The sequence below is a fragment of the Amphiprion ocellaris genome, chromosome 2 (assembly GCF_022539595.1).
Source record: "Amphiprion ocellaris isolate individual 3 ecotype Okinawa chromosome 2, ASM2253959v1, whole genome shotgun sequence".
NCBI lineage: Eukaryota > Metazoa > Chordata > Actinopteri > Pomacentridae > Amphiprion > Amphiprion ocellaris.
The window spans coordinates 589,023-615,503 of NC_072767.1; the positions used below are offsets into that span (position 1 = coordinate 589,023).

General features: G+C 38.3%; 2 protein-coding genes across 2 annotated transcripts in view; both read left to right on the forward strand.

Moving 5' to 3' along the window:
- LOC111566277 (ELAV-like protein 4) overlaps positions 1-5,346 on the forward strand; it is an 88,149-nt gene extending 82,803 nt beyond the window's left edge. Inside the window, exon 7 of the mRNA XM_055017664.1 lies at positions 5,120-5,346. Coding sequence (XP_054873639.1) covers positions 5,120-5,346 — 227 coding nt within the window. The remainder of the gene's footprint in view (positions 1-5,119) is intronic.
- A 2,063-nt stretch (positions 5,347-7,409) lies between these two features.
- Positions 7,410-23,429, forward strand: LOC111583977 (ELAV-like protein 4; the record flags this gene model as incomplete). The annotated part of the gene is made up of 3 exons (XM_023293228.3): positions 7,410-7,651; positions 15,841-15,879; positions 18,779-23,429. Coding segments are annotated over 3 exons (609 nt in total), but the record flags the coding sequence as incomplete, so codon positions are not given.
- Positions 23,430-26,481: the final 3,052 nt, after the last annotated feature.

Genomic DNA, 26,481 nt, shown 5'->3' on the forward strand with positions numbered 1-26,481 from the left:
GTCAGGGGAGAGGGACCCAGAAAAGTAAAAAAATGAGAATAAAAGTGAATAACTTACACTTAGAGTTTAATGATCACCCAGAAGAGAAAGGAAAACGCTGTGGTTCAGGTTCGGGCTCAGCAGCGATTGGTCAGAAGTTTCTTTGTGTTGAGTCTGACTCACCGGATGGAGGCTGCAGATATCAGCCGGCCCTTTGCTGCTCATTTCAGGTGGATTTCTCCTCCCTTTACACTTTTTGTGCATTTTTAAAACAACCTCCGAGCAGCAATGTACACACTGGAAATGGCAAATGGAGGACTACAGGGTTAGCTTCTCCTTAAATCTGCCACTTAAATACATCTTTAGACAGCAGAGATTTCTTTTCCAGGCATGAACATGAATACTAATTCTAATAAATATAATATTGAAACCATCTGTAAAAGACTATATGTGTAAACTCAGCTTTTCTGTCCATTAAATCGGATTTTTCTACAGTTCCAGAACCAAAACAATTTGTAGAAATTTGTCAGAAAATCCCAAATTCCATCTCGCAGGATTCTGATGCTCAACACTATGAGTTGTTCTGACTTTTTACTCTGCACTAGTAAAAGTAGAAGAGACTAAGGAACCTTTTGGGGTTCCTCTCCACTATGGAACCTCATTATGGCTCAAGGAACTTGATAGATATGGTAAAGTGCCGTTTTGTTTGGGGTTCCAGTTTAATTTTTTTTATTATTTACAACACAGAATATTTTAGCCCCCCCCCAAAAAAAATTTGTCAATGTTTAGATTTTAGCATTTGTGTCGAGAGTAATTTACACACAGTTCTGTCAGCAGAAAGTCAGAAAAGATTTCAGTTTACCCAAAGATACAAAACCAGTTTCAAAAACTTCTGCTCTGTTCACAAAAGCTGCAAAATGTAATGCCAAAAAATACACTTAACCCTCATGCTGTCTTCATTTACAGGCACCAAAAAATATTGTTTTCTTGTATGAAAAAAAATACAAAAATTCAGCCAAAAAAATTCCCCAAATTTCTGAAAATTTGCAAAACCTTTACGAAGAAAATTCCCATAATTCCTTAAAAATTTCCCTTAAAAGTTTTATTTTTAAAAAATCCCCCAAATTTGGCAAGAAAATTCTTGTAAATATTTTCAATAAATGAGTAAAAATCTTCCAAAAAAATCCTAAAAATATCTAAAGTGATTCCATATATATCAGTAAAACTTCTAATATTTTCTTTAAGAACATTCATATAAAAATGCGTCCAAAATACAGCGAATTTCGCTGGATTTTGTACGCTTTTTTTGCATTTCTTTTTTTCCACCAAAAAATTTTCAAAAATTTCCCAAAAATGTTGAAGATGTGGACATCAGAAGTTTCACTGTGAAAATATATTTTTTTCCACATTTTCAAACTTTAAAACGGGTCAATTTTGACCCACAGGACGACACGAGGGTTAAGAAGAAAACAAATAAAACCGAGTGTCACTGCAGTTGTAAAGTGTCAGGTAGACCTAACTCGATGAAAACATCTTCCAGGAATCCTTTTTGTGTCATTAAAGGTTCCTCCAGAAACTTTTTCCCTAAGCTTCCTCCAGGAACCTCACAAGCACACTCGGTTCCTTAACTATGTCCATTATTCCTTGAGGTGCTCCTAATTCTAAGAAAATAGAAGCAGTGTGTGCCGTTGACGATGACTTGGTCAATGTACAGATACTTGAAACAATACATGAGCTTCTTTAATATCAGTTTAATGAAGTTACAGAAGAACCACACAGTGCTAACGGTTTGAACAAATCCTCATTTGCTAAAATACTGGCAGGTTTCACCTATTGGACGCCAATTTTCAGTTTATGTTTGTACCTTTTATCAGTTAATGTCTTATGAGAAAGTGGACCCACATCTTTTGTTGTTTTTTTTCCATTTTCTTTTATGGGAAATCACCCAGACACATTAAACACTGTTTTTCAGGTAGGCAGGTACTTTATTGATCCTGGGGCAAATTCAAGAAACTAGCAGCTTTTTAAACATACAGAATATACAGAAATAAGAGCAGAGCACACAGGGGATATAGATATATAAAGTATAAAGGCATAATTATGTGCAGAATGTATATACTAAAGCTAAAAGACTGTTTAGATGGTGTACAAGTAGGTAGAAAAATATAAAATCAAATATGAAATCATACTTGATTTACAAAGGTCAACTCTGTTTTTAAAAAAAGCAAAAAATAAAGCAAATTAGGTAAAGGAATTCTGTGTTTCCGCTGCTGCAAGATGATTCTGAGCATCTTTTTTACAGTATTAAGAGCTAAGAAAATACTTCCAGTTCAGTCTTAGAAAGTGCACATGTTACATATTCCTGCCACAAATACATTTTTAAAAAAGGTAAAACTACAGTGCTTCAAGCAGTATTTCTAAAAAAATCTGATGTACAGCCGCATTTATTTATCTGTTTTAAACAGAATTTTAATGCTGAATTTCATTTACCAGAGCTTCACTTCCAGATGTTATTTCATTGTATGCTGGAACAAAAGTTTATTATCACATCCAAAGAACATTTTCATAAATTGTTTGCCTTCAAAAGAGTGTTTTGGGCTTTTTTTTGGTGTGTTTTGCTGCTTGGCTTGAAAGTAAATAACCTTGTGGTGTCTATGTCCTGGAGAGAAAAAGAGAACAAAAGGGAGGAGCGAGATGGTCAAGGTGCTTCTCCGAATAAGAATACATGGGAGCAAAGTGCCATGACACGAGCCAATAGCAAGTGTAAATAAAAAAAAAAGAGCGAGAGAGAGATGGGGAGAGGGATGGCATGTACAAAAATGTGGAATAACAATAAGGAGGGCTTTTTAAGTGTGAGAACGAGACTGCACACAATGATGCTCCAACACAACATTCCCCTCTTTCTTACTGCCTCTCTTTTATTCAGCCTCAGTCACACACACTATTATGTAAATAGTGTCTTCGGCAGAGTGCTGCTGTCACTGAGCGAGCATCCTCTGGGCCATCGAGGCAGCCTCATTAAAACAAGGCACAGCAGCCATTAATAGATACCAGCGCACGTGCGTGCACGCACACACACACACACACACACACACACACACACACACACACACACACACACACACACACACACACACACACACACACACACACACACACACACACACACACACACACACACACACACACACACACACACACACACACACACACACACACACACACACATCTATCTGTATACAGTCAGTAATGCACACAAAGCATTCTCAGACACCCATAAAGGACCTCCCAGGTAGCACATCTCTAAATGTTCCTCTTAACAACAACAAAAAAAATATCTCCAAGGAAACGGCTCAAATGTCACAGAGAACAATGCATGAGGAGTCTGTGTGGATGACTGTAAGTCCAGGGAGCGTCAGGGACGAATGGATGGGAGCTTCAAACAGACTCTGGGCCAAATGCCACATCACAGCCTCATACGCTCAGTCTATAGCTGCCCACTGGCTTTGTGTCACTGTTCTGCGTTTTCTGTCTCTTGTAAAACCGGATGGACATCCTCGTGTTAACTGCTGAATGTTGGCGTCAAAAGAGTGGTAGCAGATGAAGGCAGGAAGAATCGAATGTATAATGGTACTGAAAAAAGGCATTTCTGCGTACATTTTTAAGGCAGCTCAGCCTAATTCATTTCCACGTCTTATCTATCTTATCATAAGCCTTGTTATGATCAAGATTCTATACGTACACACTCATACTCACACAAGTTCTGCAAACACTGTAAAATAAAATAAAAGCTTTAACTGTGATTTTCTTAAACAATTTACAGTTTGTTTTTTATAGTGTTACTGTGTCGTTAAATTAAGGATAATTACTAGCAAAACTACAGGAAAATAGGTTGTAATTACATATTAAATGTAAATAAAAAACAAACAAAAAAAAGCCAAAAAATAGAAAGATATAAACAACATAGTAATATATTCTTTTACAATATTTGGCAATAAAATAACGCAATTTTTCCTGAATTTATTTTATAAAAACTGTTATGTATATCAAGGATGGAAAAATTATTGATACATTTTTAATAATAATTTTGATTGCTTTTTTTAAGTAATATTTTTACAAATGGTCTTTCGATCTTTTGCAGCATTTGACTATAAAACGACACTGCTTTACTGTATTTAAATCAGCAAAAAAATTTTTACAAATATTTGCTTTTAATTGAAAAATGCTCCATTTTTAAAAACTGATTTTCCACGTTGTGTTTTATATGAAGTAAAATAACAGAAAAGAAATAAAATTTACATGCTGCGTGTTAGAAAAAATTTTTAATTACATCCTCATCTAAAGTCAATATTTTTACAAATAATTTGTTCTTTTACAATATGATCCTATAACATTAAAATATCATTATTTTACAGATATTTGCTGTTATTTGAATGAAAAATTTGTATATTAGGGACTGAAATGCGGTCAGAGTTTCCACATTTACATGCTGAAAATATCAGATTACATCCGCATCAAACGTCCATATTTTTCCAAATAGTAATTTGTACTTCCACAATGAGCATTTAATGATAAATTATCATTACTTTGCGGATATTTTCTGTTACTTTTTGAACCTTACAGTATTCTACCATTTTGTAATAGTTATTCTGGCACCGTAGCTGCCCGATTTATTTCTTTTGTACAGTGTACAACATCACAGCGAGACACTTCAGTAGTTAATACACAGCCTAGTGAATAAATGGGGTCATCATACTTTTTGTTATCATTCTCCCAGAAGGAGCTGGAAGCTGTTTCACAGAAAAAAAAATATCTGTGACAGAGAATGATTTATTTTACTCCACAATTCATATTTTTGTCACGCTGTGTTGAGCTCTTCTGTGTCTTTTTTACATTGTGAAGCACATTATCACCTTTAATTCACGTAAATCAACACGTAGGGATTCCTGATTAAGAGTTTATCTGTTTTTTTTGCATTTTTTGTCATGTGCAGAAGCATAAATTCCACTTTGGGAAACAATGTTTGCACCCACACACACACACACACACACAGAGTGAACATATATGAAGTGAAAGTTGTGTGTAGAACCTGTAAAGTAAAAGGGGGCCCCTGTCTGTTTATGATGTGCTGGCCCCGCAGGTGGCTCCCGAGGCGTCGGCTTCATCCGCTTTGATAAGAGGATAGAGGCTGAGGAGGCCATCAAGGGCCTGAATGGCCAGAAGCCTTCAGGTGCCGCCGAGCCCATCACGGTCAAGTTTGCCAACAACCCAGTCAGAAGACCAGCCAAGCCCTTCTGTCGCAACTCTACCAGTCCCCAACCGCCGATACCCGGGCCCCTGCACCACCAGGCCCAGAGGTTTAGGTGAGTACCAGGGCACGGCTACAAGAGGTCGTGGAGGCAGAAAGCAGTCAGGATGGGGGTGGGAGCTCTTCAAACAGTGTAGACATTTTATATCACGACATATGGTTTTAAAGGGCACGCACGCACGCACGCACGCACGCACGCACACACACACACACACACACACACACACACATCTATCTGTATACAGTCAGTAATGCACACAAAGCATTCTCAGACACCCATAAAGGACCTCCCAGGTAGCACATCTCTAAATGTTCCTCTTAACAACAACAAAAAAAATATCTCCAAGGAAACGGCTCAAATGTCACAGAGAACAATGCATGAGGAGTCTGTGTGGATGACTGTAAGTCCAGGGAGCGTCAGGGACGAATGGATGGGAGCTTCAAACAGACTCTGGGCCAAATGCCACATCACAGCCTCATACGCTCAGTCTATAGCTGCCCACTGGCTTTGTGTCACTGTTCTGCGTTTTCTGTCTCTTGTAAAACCGGATGGACATCCTCGTGTTAACTGCTGAATGTTGGCGTCAAAAGAGTGGTAGCAGATGAAGGCAGGAAGAATCGAATGTATAATGGTACTGAAAAAAGGCATTTCTGCGTACATTTTTAAGGCAGCTCAGCCTAATTCATTTCCACGTCTTATCTATCTTATCATAAGCCTTGTTATGATCAAGATTCTATACGTACACACTCATACTCACACAAGTTCTGCAACACTGTAAAATAAAATAAAAGCTTTAACTGTGATTTTCTTAAACAATTTACAGTTTGTTTTTTATAGTGTTACTGTGTCGTTAAATTAAGGATAATTACTAGCAAAACTACAGGAAAATAGGTTGTAATTACATATTAAATGTAAATAAAAAACAAACAAAAAAAAGCCAAAAAATAGAAAGATATAAACAACATAGTAATATATTCTTTTACAATATTTGGCAATAAAATAACGCAATTTTTCCTGAATTTATTTTATAAAAACTGTTATGTATATCAAGGATGGAAAAATTATTGATACATTTTTAATAATAATTTTGATTGCTTTTTTTAAGTAATATTTTTACAAATGGTCTTTCGATCTTTTGCAGCATTTGACTATAAAACGACACTGCTTTACTGTATTTAAATCAGCAAAAAAATTTTTACAAATATTTGCTTTTAATTGAAAAATGCTCCATTTTTAAAAACTGATTTTCCACGTTGTGTTTTATATGAAGTAAAATAACAGAAAAGAAATAAAATTTACATGCTGCGTGTTAGAAAAAATTTTTAATTACATCCTCATCTAAAGTCAATATTTTTACAAATAATTTGTTCTTTTACAATATGATCCTATAACATTAAAATATCATTATTTTACAGATATTTGCTGTTATTTGAATGAAAAATTTGTATATTAGGGACTGAAATGCGGTCAGAGTTTCCACATTTACATGCTGAAAATATCAGATTACATCCGCATCAAACGTCCATATTTTTCCAAATAGTAATTTGTACTTCCACAATGAGCATTTAATGATAAATTATCATTACTTTGCGGATATTTTCTGTTACTTTTTGAACCTTACAGTATTCTACCATTTTGTAATAGTTATTCTGGCACCGTAGCTGCCCGATTTATTTCTTTTGTACAGTGTACAACATCACAGCGAGACACTTCAGTAGTTAATACACAGCCTAGTGAATAAATGGGTCATCATACTTTTTGTTATCATTCTCCCAGAAGGAGCTGGAAGCTGTTTCACAGAAAAAAAATATCTGTGACAGAGAATGATTTATTTTACTCCACAATTCATATTTTTGTCACGCTGTGTTGAGCTCTTCTGTGTCTTTTTTACATTGTGAAGCACATTATCACCTTTAATTCACGTAAATCAACACGTAGGGATTCCTGATTAAGAGTTTATCTGTTTTTTTTGCATTTTTTGTCATGTGCAGAAGCATAAATTCCACTTTGGGAAACAATGTTTGCACCCACACACACACACACACACACAGAGTGAACATATATGAAGTGAAAGTTGTGTGTAGAACCTGTAAAGTAAAAGGGGCCCCTGTCTGTTTATGATGTGCTGGCCCCGCAGGTGGCTCCCGAGGCGTCGGCTTCATCCGCTTTGATAAGAGGATAGAGGCTGAGGAGGCCATCAAGGGCCTGAATGGCCAGAAGCCTTCAGGTGCCGCCGAGCCCATCACGGTCAAGTTTGCCAACAACCCCAGTCAGAAGACCAGCCAAGCCCTTCTGTCGCAACTCTACCAGTCCCCCAACCGCCGATACCCCGGGCCCCTGCACCACCAGGCCCAGAGGTTTAGGTGAGTACCAGGGCACGGCTACAAGAGGTCGTGGAGGCAGAAAGCAGTCAGGATGGGGTGGGAAGCTCTTCAAACAGTGTAGACATTTATATCACGACATATGGTTTTAAAGGTGTATGATGCAGAGTTTCCAAACCTTATTATTTTTGGCGAGCCCACCAAAACTCTTCAGTAACATGCAGTGGCTGGTCCACTGTTCAGTAGCTTTAAAAGCAGCTTTGGTGACATTAAGTTGTCACTGAAAGGCCTATTTGAGCGGCTTCATTTATCATAAAGTCGTGAAGTGAGGAACTATTTCAGGTGCCCCTGGTTCTCAAATTAAAAGTCTGTCTCAATTTCCCAGAGACGAAGTCAAATGACTCACTGCTGCAGCTCTTAAGAACGGGAGTACAAAAAATTGCATTAGAAATACACTTTTTTAGAATAAAAGCCAAAAGATCCAAGCCTATGTGCATAAAAACAAAAGGTGAGAAGGTAATTGCGAGTTCCAAACTGCATTTTTTTAAAAAGTACTGTCAGTGCAGCTAGGCATTGTGCATTTCAGACAATCAGCATTACAGTCAGCAGTTCAAATGACTAAATTCACATCCAGATTGCTGGTTTTTGGAACAGTTGAAAGCACTCACTTGCCTTTGTGGCATGTTTTGTTCCTAAATGCTGCAAGGAAATGTTCTGAATTCTTCATAGCAACTCATAGGTACTGACCATATCTTGATTGTGTTTACATGTGCACCAGTATCCCCAGTTATGATCATATCTGGAATATGGTTCAGTGAAATCTGGCCACTGATGACTGCGTACTGTGACGTCTAATCCAACATTCCTGTTAGCTTAATTTGACTGTGGATATTGAAAATGAAGCCACTTTGGTTTATAGCAAGCTTAGCACTATTAAATGTGTTACAGATTCGGCATATCCATCAAGAAACATGAGACATGTCTTTCACTCTGACTGGTGTCGCTGCCCCAGTGTAGGACGAGGATGAACATGCACAGCTGGGACTGATGCAAAAGGGTCACAATGATGGAGTGCAGTGACCCAGAGAGTAGAGAAAATTTGCATTTTTCTGACTGGGTGACACAGTTTCCATTCATGAGACCACAGGAAACACCAGTGCAAACAATAGTTCCATTCCTGAGGACTGGTGTGGTTGTGGGGAATATCACTTGGTTTCCAGTCAGTTAGAGTGGTCAAACCCTGTTCTCTAGCGCCAGTAGAACACAGTGTTAGAAGGAAGCATGTACAATGACTCCACAAGTTCCAAAAGAAGGTCAAAAACCTTTATTCTCCACATGCATGTTAGAACATGTGTTGTAGATTAGCTGTAGTGCCTGGTTGTTCCAGAGGGGGGCGTCTCTTACTGTTTAATCCTGTAGCAACCAGAGGAGGCATTACTCAGAGTAGATGCGGTTCATGCTGACTAGCAGAGAGCATTGTGGGGGTTTAGCAGCAACGGGCACCATGACAAAGACTTAAGGAGACGTCTAATGACCTCTGACCGCCACTTATAATAAATGTTGCGATTGCTTAACAAAATCTGTGTGATAGCTGACCTAAACAAAGAATCAGAAGACTTTGATTCGTATTGATTACTTTAAAAAAGGAGACAAACAGGATGTCTGAACATGCAGCTGTATCCCAGTTTTCTTTGGGAGTACAAGCAGCTAGCATAAGTAGGTTTCTCAAAGCTGGGATTCAAGTTTCTGAAATTGGAATATGTTAACGTGTGCAAACACAAAAATGTGAAATCCAATCAGAACTGGGATAGTCAAGTCCATGTAAACACAGTCGGTGATGGAAAACACACAATTCCTCACAAAATTAAAGTAATCTAAAGCAATGATGCCCTTTTACTTTACTTTCACTTCTTAGAACCAGTGGCTCCTCCTCTTCTCCAGAGACATTGTAATCTACCCAAATTGTACTATTATGATCAACAATTAGATCTGAATCACTTTCCCAGAAGTTTGGGAATCTCTAAGTTTATGTGTTCAACTTGTATGAGAAAGCCAGTAATTTGTATTCACTAGAAACCCTGTCAAACAGTAGCAGTTTATGCATATTATATTGTGAAACTGAAATATGAGAGATTTAATGTCTAGTGTGTAAAAAAAATACTGACATCAGCCTCAAACTTCACAGCAATTATTCTTGGTCAACATGACAATAAATGCATCTAATCAAGGAAACATGTCTGCTCTAAACTACAGGCCTGATTTGGAAAACATTTGCACCAAATACAATTTATAGATTGTTCGAACAGAGGATGTAACGCCCGCACAGGGAGAGCATGAGTCATCGCAGCGTGTACGGAACAACAGCGATGCACCTTTTCTCCTGTGAACAATCATTTTTTTGGCAAGTACGTCCTGCGTTTGAACAACAGGTGTGAGCTCTGCACCTGGTGCAGGTGTCTCGAAATCAGCGAGCGCCCTGTGTGGGTCCACCCAGATCAGAGAGGAGCTGTTCATAAGAGACTGTGGGGTTCTGTCGTTCACAACTACGTATTTCCCCTCATTTCATCATGCAGCCATCACGCCGATGCTTCCCAGAGTTATTCCTTGTGAGGCCTGGGCAAAAAAAAAAAAAAAAAAAACATGGATTGGGGGATATGGACTCATTTTTCATCAAACTAAATTTGAACTTGCACACTTTGCATCCTTAATTCTAAACTAGAATGTTGTGCACATCTGAATACACATTTGGCCTTCAGAGACTTTATGTACTACAAATCCTGCATAAGGTCAAATTAAAGCAAATTCTACCAAAATTAACTAACAGATTTGACTTTCAACGGTTTTATTTTCATTAAATCAATGCATGCAAAGTAGATTTTTGCTCAGGTCTGTAACCTTCACACCAAACCATCACTAAACTTTATATATATACAGTAGATACTTCACATGCTGTATATATGGCATCCTCCCCATCCATTTTACGTCACCCACTAATGACACAAACAGCCCTTTTTATGACACCTATAGACATTTAGGGATTACTCCTTCCACTCATGTTACCTTTCACCTCAACTACCCAAAAGCGAGACAGAAACAGGTGATTGCATCCTGCACTCTATCATCAGATCCGACAGCACCGTTTCAGAGCCGCAGACAGAATATGTGCTTATACAATTTCCTCTCTCTTTCAATAACACTAAGCCGGTCGTGCTGTTTATTCTCCATCAAAGTCAGAGCTTGGAAGGTATTTTTCTTCTGGAGCGGCTTCCCTGGTGTGACACCTGAGCGATGTAGCGTGGCTGTGTGTCTGTGATACGCCAAGCCAATTTACAGGCTCTGCAGGAGAGCTGTCGCTTCTCATCACAACTCACAACCACAGGACACTTCCTCACTGTGTCCCTGCTCTCTGCTCCCAAGCCCTTCGCTAAAAACCTCCACACTTTACAAGTTAGAATGTGCTTCGTGTGTACAGTTTCCCTTTTTATGCTTAACTAAATCTGCAAAAAGCACTCTTTTCGAAATACAACACTGCATTTTGTCATCTTTCTATGTTCTGCTCATCTCTTTATGAGAAATTCAAATTTAAGGGTGAGTTGCGGTATATGCATGTTATGAAATCAAATTAGTGCTAAAAATAAAATCGCAAAAATCAGTCTTGTGATTGTAACACTGCATTTAGTCATCTATTGTCTGTTCTTTTTGTCTCTTCGTGGCAAAAACTGAAATTTAAGGTCAAGATATGTAATAGTATGCATCAAGTTGAATATATACTTGAAAATTAATTCTAAAAATATAATCTATTCGACACTATAATTGTGCTTTATGTTCAGTTTCCCTTTTTATTCTCTTTTCTGAATACAGCACTACATTTAGTCATCAATTGTTCATTTTATTCATCTCCTTATGACACAAATTGAAGTTTTAGGTCAAGATATGCATATTAGTATGCTTTAAAGTTGTATATATGCTTAAAATAAAATGAAGTTAGTGCTAAAAATAAAATCCATTAGACACTTGGGGTTAAAATGTGCTCCATGTGCTCAGTTTCCCTTTTTATGCTTAACTAAATCTGCAAAAAGCACTCTTTTCTGAATACAACGCTGCATTTCAGTCCTCTATTGTCTGTTCTTTGCATGTCTTTGAGAAAAATTTTAATTGAAGGTCAAAATACAGATACGTATATTCTAAAAACGAAATTGGTGCAAAAAAATAAAATCTATTAGACACTTTTGAAGTTATAAATGTGCTTCATGTGCACAGTTTCCCTTAACTAAATCTGTAAGAAGCCCTCTTCTCTGATTCTAATACTGCATTTCAGTCATCTCTTGTATGTTCTTTTTATGTCTTTATGACACTAACTGAAATTTAAGGTCAAATTACATATATCACTATACTTCAAAGTCATATAGATGCTTGAAATACAAGAAAATTCATGCTAGAAGTAAAATCTATTAGACTCTTTTGAAGTTATGTTTCATGTTCAGAGTTTCATCTAAATCTGTAAAACACACTGTTTTCTGATTGTAACACTGCATTTAGTCATCTTGTCTGTTCTCTTAATCTCTAATTGAAATTTAGGGTCAAGATATATACATTACTATGCATCAGTCGTGTGTGTGCAATCTATATGTGATCTGAGACACTTTAGAAGCTGTAACTGTGCTTCCTGTGCACAGATTCCCTATTTATTATTCTCTCTTCTGACTGTAACACTGCATTTTATCATCTATTGTCTGGTCAGTTCATCTCCTTATAACACAAATTGAAATTTAAGTTCAGACTACAGTAAAGACATGTTATAAAATGAAATTGGTGCTAAAAATAAAACCTATCACACACTCAAGAAGTTACTGATGTACTTCCTGTGCACAGTTTCTTTTATGTCACTAAATATGCAAAAAGCCCTTTTTTCTGAATGCAACACTGCATTTGGTCTTGTCTTTTTTTAGACAAATTTAAGGTCAAGATACAGTGAATGTATATCATAAAATAATACATACAGTATGTGCTGCTGCTTGTAAGACCCAAGTTAAGACTCAACCCTGCTGCAGTTATAATCACATCCGTGCCGTGACGCCTGTAGCACAGGTTAGTATATAATGTGCCTGTATGGTCCCTCTCCAAGACAGCAAACATAATCGATTCAAGCACAATGCAGCGAAGCCGAGATCCCGGCTTGTTTCCGATCCTCTGTCGTTAACTAATGGTACTAATTAGCAAATTAGCCCTATTATATCCAGGGCAGGAGCCAATTTTAATTGAACAGAATTTTTTTTGTTGTTTGTTTCAAAAAAGAAAAGAAAAAAAAACACCCATTCCTCCATTAACATGCATTGACAGAAAGCACAAAAGCCCTATTGTCTGTGTGGAGCTTGGAGAGGCAGTGTGAAAAGCTGGCGGTGTGTTTGCGTGGTGAGCCTGCATCCGTGTGCATTCGTACATGTGTCAGAGACGGTGTCAGCAGCAGGTTGTTCTGTTGTGGCCCAGCGGCTCGGCGGCCAGCAGATGTCTTCATGCTCTCAGGCCTGGAGCTGCTCTCCTCTGAGCTTCCTCTCCAATTGACTCATTTACCCACAAAGCAGACTGCTTGTTCCCTTCCCACGTAATGGGCTAATTACTGTTTTAATGATTCCTTATATCCTTTTCTCCTACTGTTGTTCTTTGTTTTAGGGCTGCTCTTGTACTCGTTTGCTAATTCTAAGCGAGGAAAGTGCTACAATGCAGACAAATGCTAAAAGCAGATAAAAGTAGGTGTTTAAAAAGTTATGTAAATTTCCTGCAATGTGGGATTTCAATGCGGGTCACCAGAATATGACTGTTTACAACATTTAAACACATCTTAGGCATTTGGATCTTGAAATGGCTCGATGTAAAGCAGCTTGTGAGCCAGTGCTGGATGAATATTTTAAAACGTGATTCTTTTATTCTGCAGGATTTCTAATTTGCAAGGTGCTTAACTACAATTATCTACACTGATCTGTTATCTGAACTGGAAATGTACAGCTAATTTAAAATGATTAATACAAATAGCTTTACAATGATGCCTCTTATTATTATTATCCTTATTATTATTATAACATTTATGTATTGAAAGCCTGCAACATTACTCCCTTACCTGCAAATGAACGATAATCAAGTTGTGTGTATATGAAGTTAAACTCTGGAAACGCATGGTTAGACTCAACAAAAACAATTAATGTCACAGTTTGCATCAGTCTGTCTGAGTTAAAACAATTTCTAAAGGAATCATCTCCAACCAACTAACGTGATGTTGTTAGTTGGTAGAATGTAATGAAATTATGTTAAACCAACCAAATATATCAAATTAGGGGAATTAGTGTTTCCTCGACAATCAGTGATATTTTAATGTACCAATTTTCTTTATCAGTGGTAGCATAAATACAAGATTTTAAGGGCTTGAATCCCCAAATTTAACAAATTTGTTGCAACTTTAGTTTTGTTTTAAATCAATCAACATAGAAATTTAAGTTTAATTCACAGGCAATGTTGAGTTGGTGTAATTACCAACATTATTATGTTGAGGACAAATCATCAAAAGGGATAGTGCAACTCTAAAGGTTTATCTAGGTCAATAAATGAATTTTTATCTTGCAACCTTGCATTTAATCAAAGGTTGGTGACTCTAAAATAACTTTTGAAGCAACATTTGAATTAAATATTTTGGCACATCCTGAGTAAAACTTGTGTATTTTATTAGGTTTTATATTGGCCTGAAATCCTAAACTTAACAAATTTGTTTCAACTTTAGTTTTCTTTTAAATCAATCAACATAGAAATTTAAGTTGAATTTAGGCACAATATTGAATTGGTATAATTACCAACATTATTATGTTGAGGACAAATCATCAAAAGGGAATTTTCAACTTTAAAGGTACATCTAAATCAATAAATGAATTTTTTCTTTGCAGCCTTGCATTTAATCAAAGGTTACTGACTCTTTAAAATAGCTTTTTACACAACATTTTAATGAAATATTTTGGCACATCCTGAGGAGAACGTGTGTGTGTGTAAGTGTGTATGTTTGTGCAAGAAAGCAAGTGTTTGTTGACTGACAGAGACAAGGAGCAACAACCCTGACAGTCGAGTCAAAGTCAGAGTTGTTGTGTTTTCAAGAGGAACGAGGCGTCACCGGACAGCTGTTGCTCAATAAGCCGTGGCCCCTGTCCATTAGGCCAGAGGAGTTAATAAGACATGAGACAGGATGAGCCCAAGTGAGGAATGAAGGTCATTGAGTCACCAAGCAGACTGCATCCATCCAAGATGGCCAAGATTCATGCAGCCCACAGGTTTCTGCACACAGACACACACCCGGTAATTTACACCATCTGACTGCAATGGCTGGAATCCTTAGAAAAACCAGAACATCTTCCCATAAAAAAGCAACAAACCCTTTCAGACAGAGGACACTCTCCGACTAACACCATTCCACCTGACCTGTTAGCACTCAACAGGTTGACCTCCGAACCGCCAAGACCCACATTTCATGGGTAGTTTAACATTCGGTTGTGTTCTTTTGTTGTTGTTCGTAGAGCATCATCATCACCTCTCTCTCTCTCACTCACCATCATTCAAACGCCAAACCATTACACTGACAGAACTCTGGATCATTTCATCTCAGGTGTTCTCTCAGTTGAGTTAACACCAGTTACAAAAAAAGAAAAAAAATAGATTTACGAGAATAAATTTTCATTTACCCTCCATCCTAATGAACCCTAAATTGTATGGATACCCACATGCAATTTCCTGCATAAGACGATGATCTGTAGCATTACGGCTAAGGCTATCGTCTTGGTATAGCCGGGTGCAATGCTACGCTTCACCTGCCATTAGCGCTCTGTATGTAACTGTAATACTGAACTGTGACCAGTCCACTGCTGTAGTCTTGTATGAAACGGTCGCAACCTACAGTAATGTCAATGTGCCTGCAACACTCCGCTGCGGTGTTAGCGAGGTGACGCTGCAGCCCGAAGCTGCTCAGCGGCCGAAGCGAGCGAGTGCAGACCATACTGATCGTACTGTAGATTCATTTACTGATGATAGCGTTTTTTCTCCTGGTGGGGCTCCTCAGTGTAATGGACCAACTATAGATGGGTTTGTTTGTTCTTGAGTGAGGAGGACCATGCAGTTCCTACAGGGACTTAACATTAGTTCCATTGAGTGAGTCGACCATCTGCCCACCATTAACCCCAGAACCCTCCTTCTCTTTACAGGCTGGACAATTTGCTTAATATGGCCTATGGCGTAAAGAGGTAATTAAAAACTTCACCCAATGCCAGATGTCCATGTTGACTCAATGATTTTTCAATATCCTTTTTTTTGGTTCTTTTTTTAGTTTACGTTTCCTTGTATTTTTGCAGTCACTTTGCGTTTGACAATTCGTTCAAGGTCAGCTGCATTTTTGGTTCTTTGATTTGTTTGGTTTCTTGTTCTTGGTTTATTTGTTTCTCCTCTTCTCGTCAGCTTGAGTTGCCTTTAAAACCCTCCCAACCACTTAAAGGTGGAACAGAACAGAAAACAATCAGTCTTTGTTTTCAGTGGTGATGAATTTGCTTTGGTTTCATTATGACAAGTGCTGGTGTTGTTTGGATTGTTTTTGGGTTGTTTCTGTGTACTCAACGGATTTTGTTCTCTGATGTAAAACTCCTAATTTCTAGGTGTGTGTTATGTTTTTTCTATCGGATTCAGGTTCTCCTGCCTTGTTGTTCTGCAGCTATAGCTCGGGTGGGGACAGTGTCTTAAAATTTGGAATTTCTCACTTGGATTTTATGGAAATTTCCCCTCATTTAATCATTGGAATTAAACATTTTGTACATTTAATATGCGTGTTGTGAATCTGTACACTGTAAGCTACGACAAAGTTGTATATCCTTAATATCTTAGCAGAGATTAGGAATCGTTTAGCTGGAGATGAGGCTGGATGAACCTGGATCCCTGCTGGAAACAGGAATCGCTGTTTCACTGCAGACAGCTCCAGCTTTGCTCGGCACTGCTCTGCTCGAATTCCTTCCTTTTTGCCTCCATGTTTCTTTTTTTTTTGCTTTTCTCGCTACCATAGGTGTTACATAAGCCAGAGCAGCAGCCACTGTGGTGATAGATGTTTCATGTGCTGACGGTGGCATCTTGCATGTTGTAAGCTCGGGGGGCCTCATCAGTCAGTCAACTTAGCAACTCAAACTGCACCAAAGTTTCAGCTCCAGAGAAATGTTCTCTTTTAGCAAGTTCCACTAAAAACCCGTAATTCTGTCAAATGCACAATCCACGAGTGTGATAGTGATGCATTGTGGCGTTCGCAGGTTTAACCCTGTGAGCACTTTGCCCTCAATCTTTACATAATTTCACAAAAGGTGGAAATAGTGTGTGATTCAGGTGCCCTGATTGCAGAGCATGTCATTAAGTTAGAAGTGTTTTCCACTGATCTGAGGTTATTATATGAAAGGAAAGAGAAGAGAGTGTTAAGAGCTGGAAATGGTTTAGCTTCAGAAAAGGACAGAATAGATATCTGGTCAGCTACGCTGTTGCTATGCAACCCTTGGTCTCGTCTCTAACACTGGTTAGTGTTTGGTCCCGCTCTGATGGCTGCACACGCACACGCACACGCACACGCACACGCACACGCACACGCACACGCACACACACACACACACACACACACACACACACACACACACACACGTTTCCACGTCGGCACAGTGGTAGTGATTAGTCAGCGTCCAAAACCCCCAACAACCTCACACTCTGCAGCGTTTTACTCAGAAAACACCACGAGCTCTTTGAGACCCAGCAGGAGAGGCCTGGAAGTGGCCGAGCGTGTCAGACGAGGCCTCGACGTGAAAAGGCCTGTTAGATTCCACCTGCTGGGTCCTGGAGAAAATATTAAAATCACCTGAACAAGGCAGAAAGGCCATGTAATTGGAGGGCTATTGTGATACAGTTAGCAGTAGTGCTATGATGACATTAAAAACCAGAAGATTTATAATGTAGTTAATCCTAATCATACAGCTATATACTAATATCATCTGTTTATTTGATGCAGCGACAACAGTTAGCACATTTAATCAGTGCAAAGAGTCCGTACGGTCAATAAGCCCACCACCCTCTGCGCTCGTATTAGCATTCACAGCCAGCACAAAGGCCAGCAGCAGACTCTGCATGACCAAAGTCACGCAGGAAGGTCGCAGTGATTGCCGACCAGCCGCTGGAGAGAGAAGTCTGGGGGCCCCGAGCAGCGCTATCGATCAGTGCCACGAGCTCTGGAATAGAACAGACCAGAACACCCTGCAGGAGGAGCTGGGGGAGGAGGAGAGGGACGAATACACTTTGTACCTTAATGCCACTGGGCTGTAAAGTGCTTCCATTTTCCATTTAGTTTGCTCCCTCTTCCCTCCCTCCTTTTCCTTAAGAAAGCAGCCTCCTCTAAGACAGCTGCAGCAAAGCGGAAATCTCAATTAAAGCACTCCCAATAATGCCTATAGTCGTTTTCTTGGAGAGAGGTGGCATAAGAAATGAACCTTTTTATCTCATTTACCTTTTATTTAAAAGTGGGGGTATTTTTCCCCCCTCCTTTCCCTTTCCTTTGAGCGGAAAGGCAATAAAGTGAAGTCAACTGAGGATTCAAATCTCTTGCATCACAAGAAAAAGAAGATTATGAGGCGAACGAGAACAGATTTAGCAGGCTGCTGCATGATCTTTGATGAATTTCTAGCAAGGGTTTTAATTCAACAACTTCCTGCAATTTAGGCACCTAAAGGAGCCACTCGAGGGCACAAAGACAGAACCTTCGTCTGCGGCTCCTTCAGCAGAAGCGGAGCTCGGCGGCGGCATCATTTCCGACAGGAAACCTTTCAGAAATGGGCGGATTTAGTTGCACACGTGCATTCAGACACCAACATACATATGTACCAATTCCTGTGAATAGGTGTGGTTTGGGTTGGAGATCAGGGTTTTGGTGGTTTGATGTGCAGATCTGGCTGTAGATGGTAGCGTATGATGCAGAGGAGCTGTTTGAGCTGGAAGGACATGGAGCTTTTCACAGGTTTATGGCCATTTCATTGAACCTACATGCAGAAACCATTTCATTTTATGCAACTTAACGCTTGCCGTCTTCTCTCTGTTTCCTCTTTTTCCCCCTCGCTCCGCCTCTCCTCCCAGGTTCTCCCCCATCACCATTGACAGCATGACCAGCCTGGTGGGCATGAACATCCCCGGGCACACGGGTACTGGTTGGTGCATCTTTGTGTACAACCTGTCCCCGGATTCGGATGAGAGTGTGCTCTGGCAGCTGTTCGGGCCGTTCGGTGCCGTCAACAACGTCAAGGTGATCCGTGACTTCAACACCAACAAGTGCAAAGGCTTTGGCTTCGTCACCATGACGAATTACGACGAGGCGGCCATGGCCATCGCCAGCCTCAACGGCTACAGGTTGGGCGACCGCGTCTTGCAAGTCTCCTTCAAGACTAACAAGACACACAAGTCCTGAACTTTTTCACAGGTAGAAGCAGTTGCCCCGCGACTTTGTCTGCTCCCAAAATTCCCTCCCCTCCACCTCTTACCCCCTCCACCCATCCCCTCCCCCACCCCACCCTTTTATCCCCCTTCAGTCACCACCACTACCACCCAACTACAGCCATCCAACACAGCAAAACTCCGACCGGGACACAAAGCAACCAACAAACCATCAAACAAATTGAACTAGAAATGGCTTATATTATAACTTTGGACCTATAAGCCAATGTTGCCTAAGTATTACAAAAATGAAATGATGAAAATGTTCACGAGTTTTTGGAAGCTCCTGTGATAATGCAGGCTTCTCTTTGTTGTATATTCTGTTTGTTGTGGTTGTTAAAATGATTTTTCTCTTCTGTGTAAACAGTAGCAAATCCCTGTATCCCCCTTATTTCAGAGAAGAGAATGTCCTTTTTAGATTGGAGCCTTTTCTCTGTCTTGATTCAGGATTTGTTTTTCTTTTGTAAATCCGGATCCACTGTCGTTAGTATTATATACCTCCCTGTCAATGAAAGGGAAGGGGCTCTTTTTTAAATTAGTGAACCATTCATTCATTTTTAGTGTGTAATTTAAAAAACTTCCCCCTTATGATTCTAGATGGGATCTCTGCGGATTTCCCGGTAACTGATGTAGAAAAAAAATGAATTTCTAACATTGTTTTTGTTTTGTATCGCGAACAAAACATAATGTCTTTCCTCACTTGGGGTTTCAGGGAGATGGGGCGAGGGAGGGGATGGGTTAGCTTTCCTGATGACACGTTCAGTAATTTAAGAAAAAAAAATAACACTGTTGCCAAAGAGAAGATCTCTTTGCTTGGAAAAAAAAATACGCATTAAGAAAAAAAAAGATAAAAATAAATAGAAAGAAGATCTATTTTTATAAATGATAATTAAAATAATAATTATTGAAGAATTTTTACAAGAATCTGGATTTGAAGAAAAAAAAGAGAAAAATATTTTGACTGGCTAACTAGGGGGGGCCGGGGCGGGCGGGAGGGGGCACCACCTTGTCTTTGTCGTTCTGCCGTGGTACCTTATCGGATCAGAGGTTTGCTCGGTTTTTTGGGGAATTCCAAGTCGGCAAAGCGATTTTGTAGATGGAAGGTTTTGTGAAAAGGGATGCAAACTTGAGGCAGGTGATTTTGGTAATTTTTCACATGTGTACTAGTGCGTAATTATTCAACAGCGATACCCAAAAGGGAAGGGAGAGGGGTCTTTTTCCGAGGCCTAACCATCCATATTAAGTCCAGAGCCCAAAGCAAGAAGACCCTTTTGTTCACTTGTTTTCGTTTTTTTCGTCATCAGTCAATATGGGATATCAGTAACTAGATATATATACACATCTATCCATTTAGAGAGCATACTACACATTATCTATATCATTTTCTTCGCTCTGCGTTTGTGAAACTTACATTTGAAAAGAACTTCCTTTTAGCGATCAACAGTAGGTGCTATACTACATTATTCACATATCTTAAATATCCAAGTTTGTTGTTCTATGTGTTGTTTAAAGAAAAAAATACTTCGATGTTGGCATTGAATTGAGCTGCTGTTCTTTGTTTAATATTTGTTTAATGTCGGCCCAGGAGTCTGGTGAGACTATTTCTTTGCTGAATAACCAGATTTAATGAATTTTTGGGCCTTGTAAGAATCACTGAACAAAACTTTTTATTTTGTATTTTTTGATTTCATTTGTTTGTTTGGCTTGCTGACTTTTTTGGTTACTTGCTGAGCGTGAAACGTTTGTCAAAAACTTAATGATGATTAGCTAGTTCTGTTAGTCTAGATATTTGTTTCCTTAAAAAGGATCTATGACAACTGTGTCTTTATTTGCTGTGTACAAATAGATGATATATATAAATATATATATAGTCTACATTTGTTTTACAATATCTACTGTACTATCTGAGTTGTCACTGTTCTTTTGTTTGAGCTTGTCTTTTTCATATGACAATTTATTATGAAGTGGTGGTTCAGTTACTTAGAAAAACTTGTGAGGAAACTGTTCAATTGTTGTCATGTTGCTTGTGGAGAAAAAAAAAATTGGATTAACTTTTGAGTTTAACTACCGCGGCAAAAGAAACCGAACATAAAGCTTAGAATATAACTGTATTTGTTTGACGGTTTTGTTTACTTATTTTTTAAACTATTTATTTTTCTATTTATTTCTATTTATTCTATATTTATTAATTGATTAATTTAAATCTGTGTAATTTATGTATTTATTTGTTTCATTGTCTGTGTATTTGCGTGATTCTGGTACAGGGAGGGGGGCGTTTCTGAGCAAAAGGGAACAAAGCGACTAGTGGAGAGGCTCTTCCAGTAGTCCACTGCACTGAGAGAACTTTTAGTACGTTTGTGCTTTGTACCAATATATCAAAATTACAATATAAAAAATCTAAAAGTCAAGAAAACTGAAAAAAATGTCTGGAGGGTTGGGGGACGCTCTTCCCTTATTACTAGAAACAGTTACTCGCTATGCATAACCTAGTTAATAGTTAAATTTGCTATTGCTTTTTTCTTGTCTTGTTAAAATGAAATCTTTAGATCTTTTTCAATAAAGTTTAGTCTTAATAGAATGTTATAAACAGTCGTTCTGGTTCAATATAACCTGTGATAAGTTTGTGTAGTTCTAAAAAGCCACTCCGTCCACACCCTCCCTCCACTTACTACCGCTTTGTGATGAAACCTTATGCAAAAATGTGGGTCTGAAAGCATAGTTTTCAGTTTTCAGTGAACATTTTATATAACATTCAGCTCTTGGAGGCTTGGGCAGATAAATTTAAAAAAACAAAAAAATGTTCTTTGAGGGTCATTCATTGCACTGGACTAAATCGGTCAAAGTCACTAAAGAGTCAGAACTTATTTTTAAGAATATTCATCATGTTTTCAAATGACATACCAACAAATCTTTAAAAATGAGAAATTGTTACCATTGCACACCAACTGTTATTTACAACAGTTGTTGCTATACTTAAAGAAGTACTCTGGAGGTATAAAAAAAAGGGATTGTACCGATTCTATATTTTATATACTCTAATATGATATATATTATATATTTTGAAAGGTGAAAGGTAAGGGAATGGTTCCAGACGTATAAATATAAAGGAAATTGGATTTTTTTTGTTTGTTGTTAAGACTTGAAAACATGAAGGAGGTGTGTGGAGAGCATTTGAAACACTCAGACGCATGCTCGCATTAGTACATCCTCTTCCTCTCTCACACCTCAGTCATCTGACAAGCCAGGTCATCCGACGCCATTACCATCATCCAACAGCCATCCGCGCCATCCAATCATGTTCTCATAACGGCAACAAACCAACCAACCGACCAACCAACCGACCAACCAGACCCCTTCTTGCTCCCCGCCGCCGTCGGGAGCTTGAATTATGCAACGACCCCAGTAGAATGTTCTGATGTGTGAACTAATTTCCTACACTGTATGACTTTTGAACTCTTACGATGCGTGCCTGTGTTCCGCCTAGACCCCGTGTGCACGTGTGGTGTGTGCGTGCGGATGTGTGCATGTTCGTGTGCATGTTCCTTTACGTATTTTGTGCGCATCGTCCGCATAACGTTCGTCAGCGTGGAGTGAATCCATGTGTGTGTGTGTGTAATACAGTACAGTAGTGTTTGTGCACATGTATACGAGTGTATGTGTGTGTTTCCCTGCGTGCGTGTGTGTGTGTTTGTGTGGCACGGGCGATTGTGCAAAATGTGCGAGTGTGAGTGTGTGTGCATGTCAGGGTGTTTGAAACATGGGGCTGCGTCACCTCGCTCTATGCCCAACCCTATGGCTCACACCATCCCCTGTAGCGCCTTATAGTGGCAGCCTGCCAGTAGGAACAACGCAGCCAGTAGTGGAGGAGGGAAGGTGAACAGAGGAACTAGGCTCTTCTTGTCAGTTTTCATTTTTCCTCCTGAGACGTGTTTGTTTACTATCTGAAAAATCTATAAAATGAAATCTTTAAAGACAAAAAAGACGAAAAAATGTTCACAGGGCCCCATGACCGCGGCTCTCTCTACTCTCTCCTGCTTCTGTTATTACTTAACAATTATCAATGATGATTATTATGATTATTATTGCTATTATTCTTAGTATTCTTATTCTTATTATTAATCCAATTACTGCGATGAATGACTTCATGTTATCCTTGCTAGTTTAGGTCATTTCTGAAACTGGAAACAAAAATAAAAATCTTGCTGTAAATGTTTGTTTTTTCTTTTTCATAAAACTGTTGTGTTTGAATTATTTGTACTTTTGAATGTTGGGACAATAAAATGAGGTGTTAAGAGCTCGGATGTTTCTTGTCGTGAGGAATGAAGCTTTCAGATGTTTTACACACAACATACAATAGTGAACATCCTTCCTATAGAATTTGAAGTTTAAAAATCACTCTTCTCCTATTTGTTTCTCTTTTGTTAAATCCATTATTAGTGCTCTTAGTGAAAAGTGCACCTGACAGCATGCATAGAATTATAGATTTGTTTATTGTATTGATTAGTCACCTGCTAGAAGATTGACAATTTACAATCGATGTGGTGGTTAGCTGCTTGTAACAGCTTTTAATCATGAGAAAAATATAAAATTTTGATTATTTTCTATTATTTTAAAGAAGAGCTGATCAATTAATTAAAATAATGATAAATATTTGTATAGCACCTTTCAAAAACAAAGTTTCAAAGTGCTTTATAATAAAAAAAGTCAAATTAGACAAATAATGAAATAAATGTTAATATTTTCTGTTATAAAATAAAAAAATCTGATTAATCAAACAAAATAATAATAATCACTTTATCTGAAGAAAAACTAAGTTGCAAATTGCTTTCAACTAAAACAAATGTCAAATTAGACAAATAATGAAAACATGCGTATGAATAAGATCATCAATATGCAAAATAACAAGATTAAACATGCAATTCAAGTTGTTTTCTTCTTTTTAAAGTAAAGAAAGAATCATTATTGGAATTGCAAAAGTACCCTAACAAATTTAAACAGACCTTATAATGTCGTTTTTGGCATGATTTTGCCTGAAAAATTTACATTTTAGAGATTAAACTCTATAAAAGTGACTAACACACATCAAAGCTGAGACCCTGCGGTATTATTAATTACTGAGAAAAACCTAACTAATGTAATGATATAGTCAAGGCCCTATGGTATTACAAATTACAGAAACAAAAGAACATTACTCTTAGAGACTAGTTGTAGCCTTGGAGTATTCGTCTTCTTCTGTCTCTCAACGCGTCACAAAGATCTAAAATTAGTTTTTAACCACGCAACAAAACCGCAACAGTAAATCACAGATTTAATCTGCGTTCATTGTGACCTTTCAGCTACTGAGGGACAGTCACGACTACGAGGTAGTAATGCTGCAGACATAAAACGCAGTGCTGAATTCATTCAGCAGCTATAGGAAAAGAAGGCGGGGACTGCATCAGTGAGATAATACTGCCCCCTGTGTCCCCACCAGACACCTTAGGGCCACCGTGGTCCTTCTTTCAGGATAAAAAGTGCTTTATATGGAGTCAACGTGTGCTTCTTATTTAATTTCTGGTCAGTATATGACAAAAAAACTTGGTGCATAAAGAACTAAAACATGAAGTAATCTGTTAGAAAACAGAAATAAAGCATTTAAGACAAATTTTAAAAAGTGCTCTACATTAGTTGAATCAGGATAAACAACTTTCAAAGACTGCAATTAGACATTATGTTATAACATATTCTGCAAACAGTATGTTAACATTAATAAAGTTTTGAGGAGGCAGGGAGAATAACTTTCTGTGTTGTGTGGTAAGCTGAAATCTATCAACGATCTTATGAATATTCTGACAAGAAATCAATCTCCTTCACAACAATCAATAAAAATGTTAATTTAGAAAAAGGTGTGATGTTTGAAAGGCCAAGGTAAGGTTAGTATCAGCAGTTAAAGCAGGTTGAAGACAGCCAGTGGACAGAGTTACTGCTTAGTGCAGTATTATTATTATTATTATCAGTATTATTATTATTAGTAGTAGTAGTATTATTATTATTATTAGTAGTAGTAGTAGTATTATTATTATAAGTATACTGCTTATTAATAGTTGGACCAAGACGGATAAAAACCTCCATCATAAACCTGGCAGGCACAACATCTTGATGGAGGCTTTAGTTTGAAATATCGTACTTCAAAGTGTATAATGAAAGAGCCTCTGAATGAAGGATCATAGAGTCAAGATGGAATATTGGAGTTATGACTCATATACAGTTTGATTTCACTGATTTTGTTTGTTAAAAAATGTAGAAATTGGTTTCAACTAGAAAGAGGAACTCATCTGTGGACATTTAGTTTGTGGTCATCGAAGGCCTTATGAAAGCTCCCAGGAGAGTTGGTCCTGGAGGCACAAATGGAAACATGAGGTAAAGACATGACAAACTAGGAAAGCACTCGGAGCGCAGTACTCCACCAAGGCTGTTCATTCCCCCATATGACATTGTCGGAAATGCAGCACTTTTTTCAGAAGTGCAGTTATTAATATAGATGCACCCACAAACAAAACGACCTTTCTCTGAACACAGGCATGTGTTCTGCATGTGTACGTTATGCACGGATACCGAATCACGTGACCTAAATATGTAGCGGGCGGCAGGAATTGGTGGGACTCAGAAACACCCCCACAATTTAATCAATCGTTCCTTGGATCATTTCTGATGGATAAGTCCTGATAAGTCCTCAGTGGTGGATTTGTAGTAGAATCATAATCATGTGATCATGTAGTGTTCACTTGTTGTCATGGTTACAGTGCCGCTGTGGCGCTATCTGGCAATGATACAGAAATCTTTAACAAATCCGTGGATCCAGACTATAAGATGCATCACTGCCAAAATGTAATCAGGTGGTCCTTGTGACATTTCTGACCTTCCCTGAAAATTTCATCCAAATCTGTTAGTCCGTTTTTGAGCAATGTTGCTGACAGACAGACGGCAATCGTCACATAACTCCACCATGTTCCTTGGCGGAGTAATATCTACGTCTGTCTAATATGATGCTATAGTCCTTTGTGTGCCATCGAAATATCTCCAGCACGCAGAGTTAGGAGAGCTTCAAGGAACCCTGCTTGAGTTCCTGGGAGAAGATTTTCCTGGAGGAACCTTTATGTACTCAATAGGGATTCCTGGAAGATTCATTTGTAGGTTTAGAAGTAGGCCTGATGGACACTTTACACTTTGTTGTGTTTCTTTTGATTGTCAAAACATACTAAGAAAATATATTGTGTTATGGTTTTGGGCATTAAGTTATGTCTTTTAAACAATATTAGAGATATTACTAATTACAAGTTTTAGAGTCTGGTTTTGTGTATTCGGGCAAA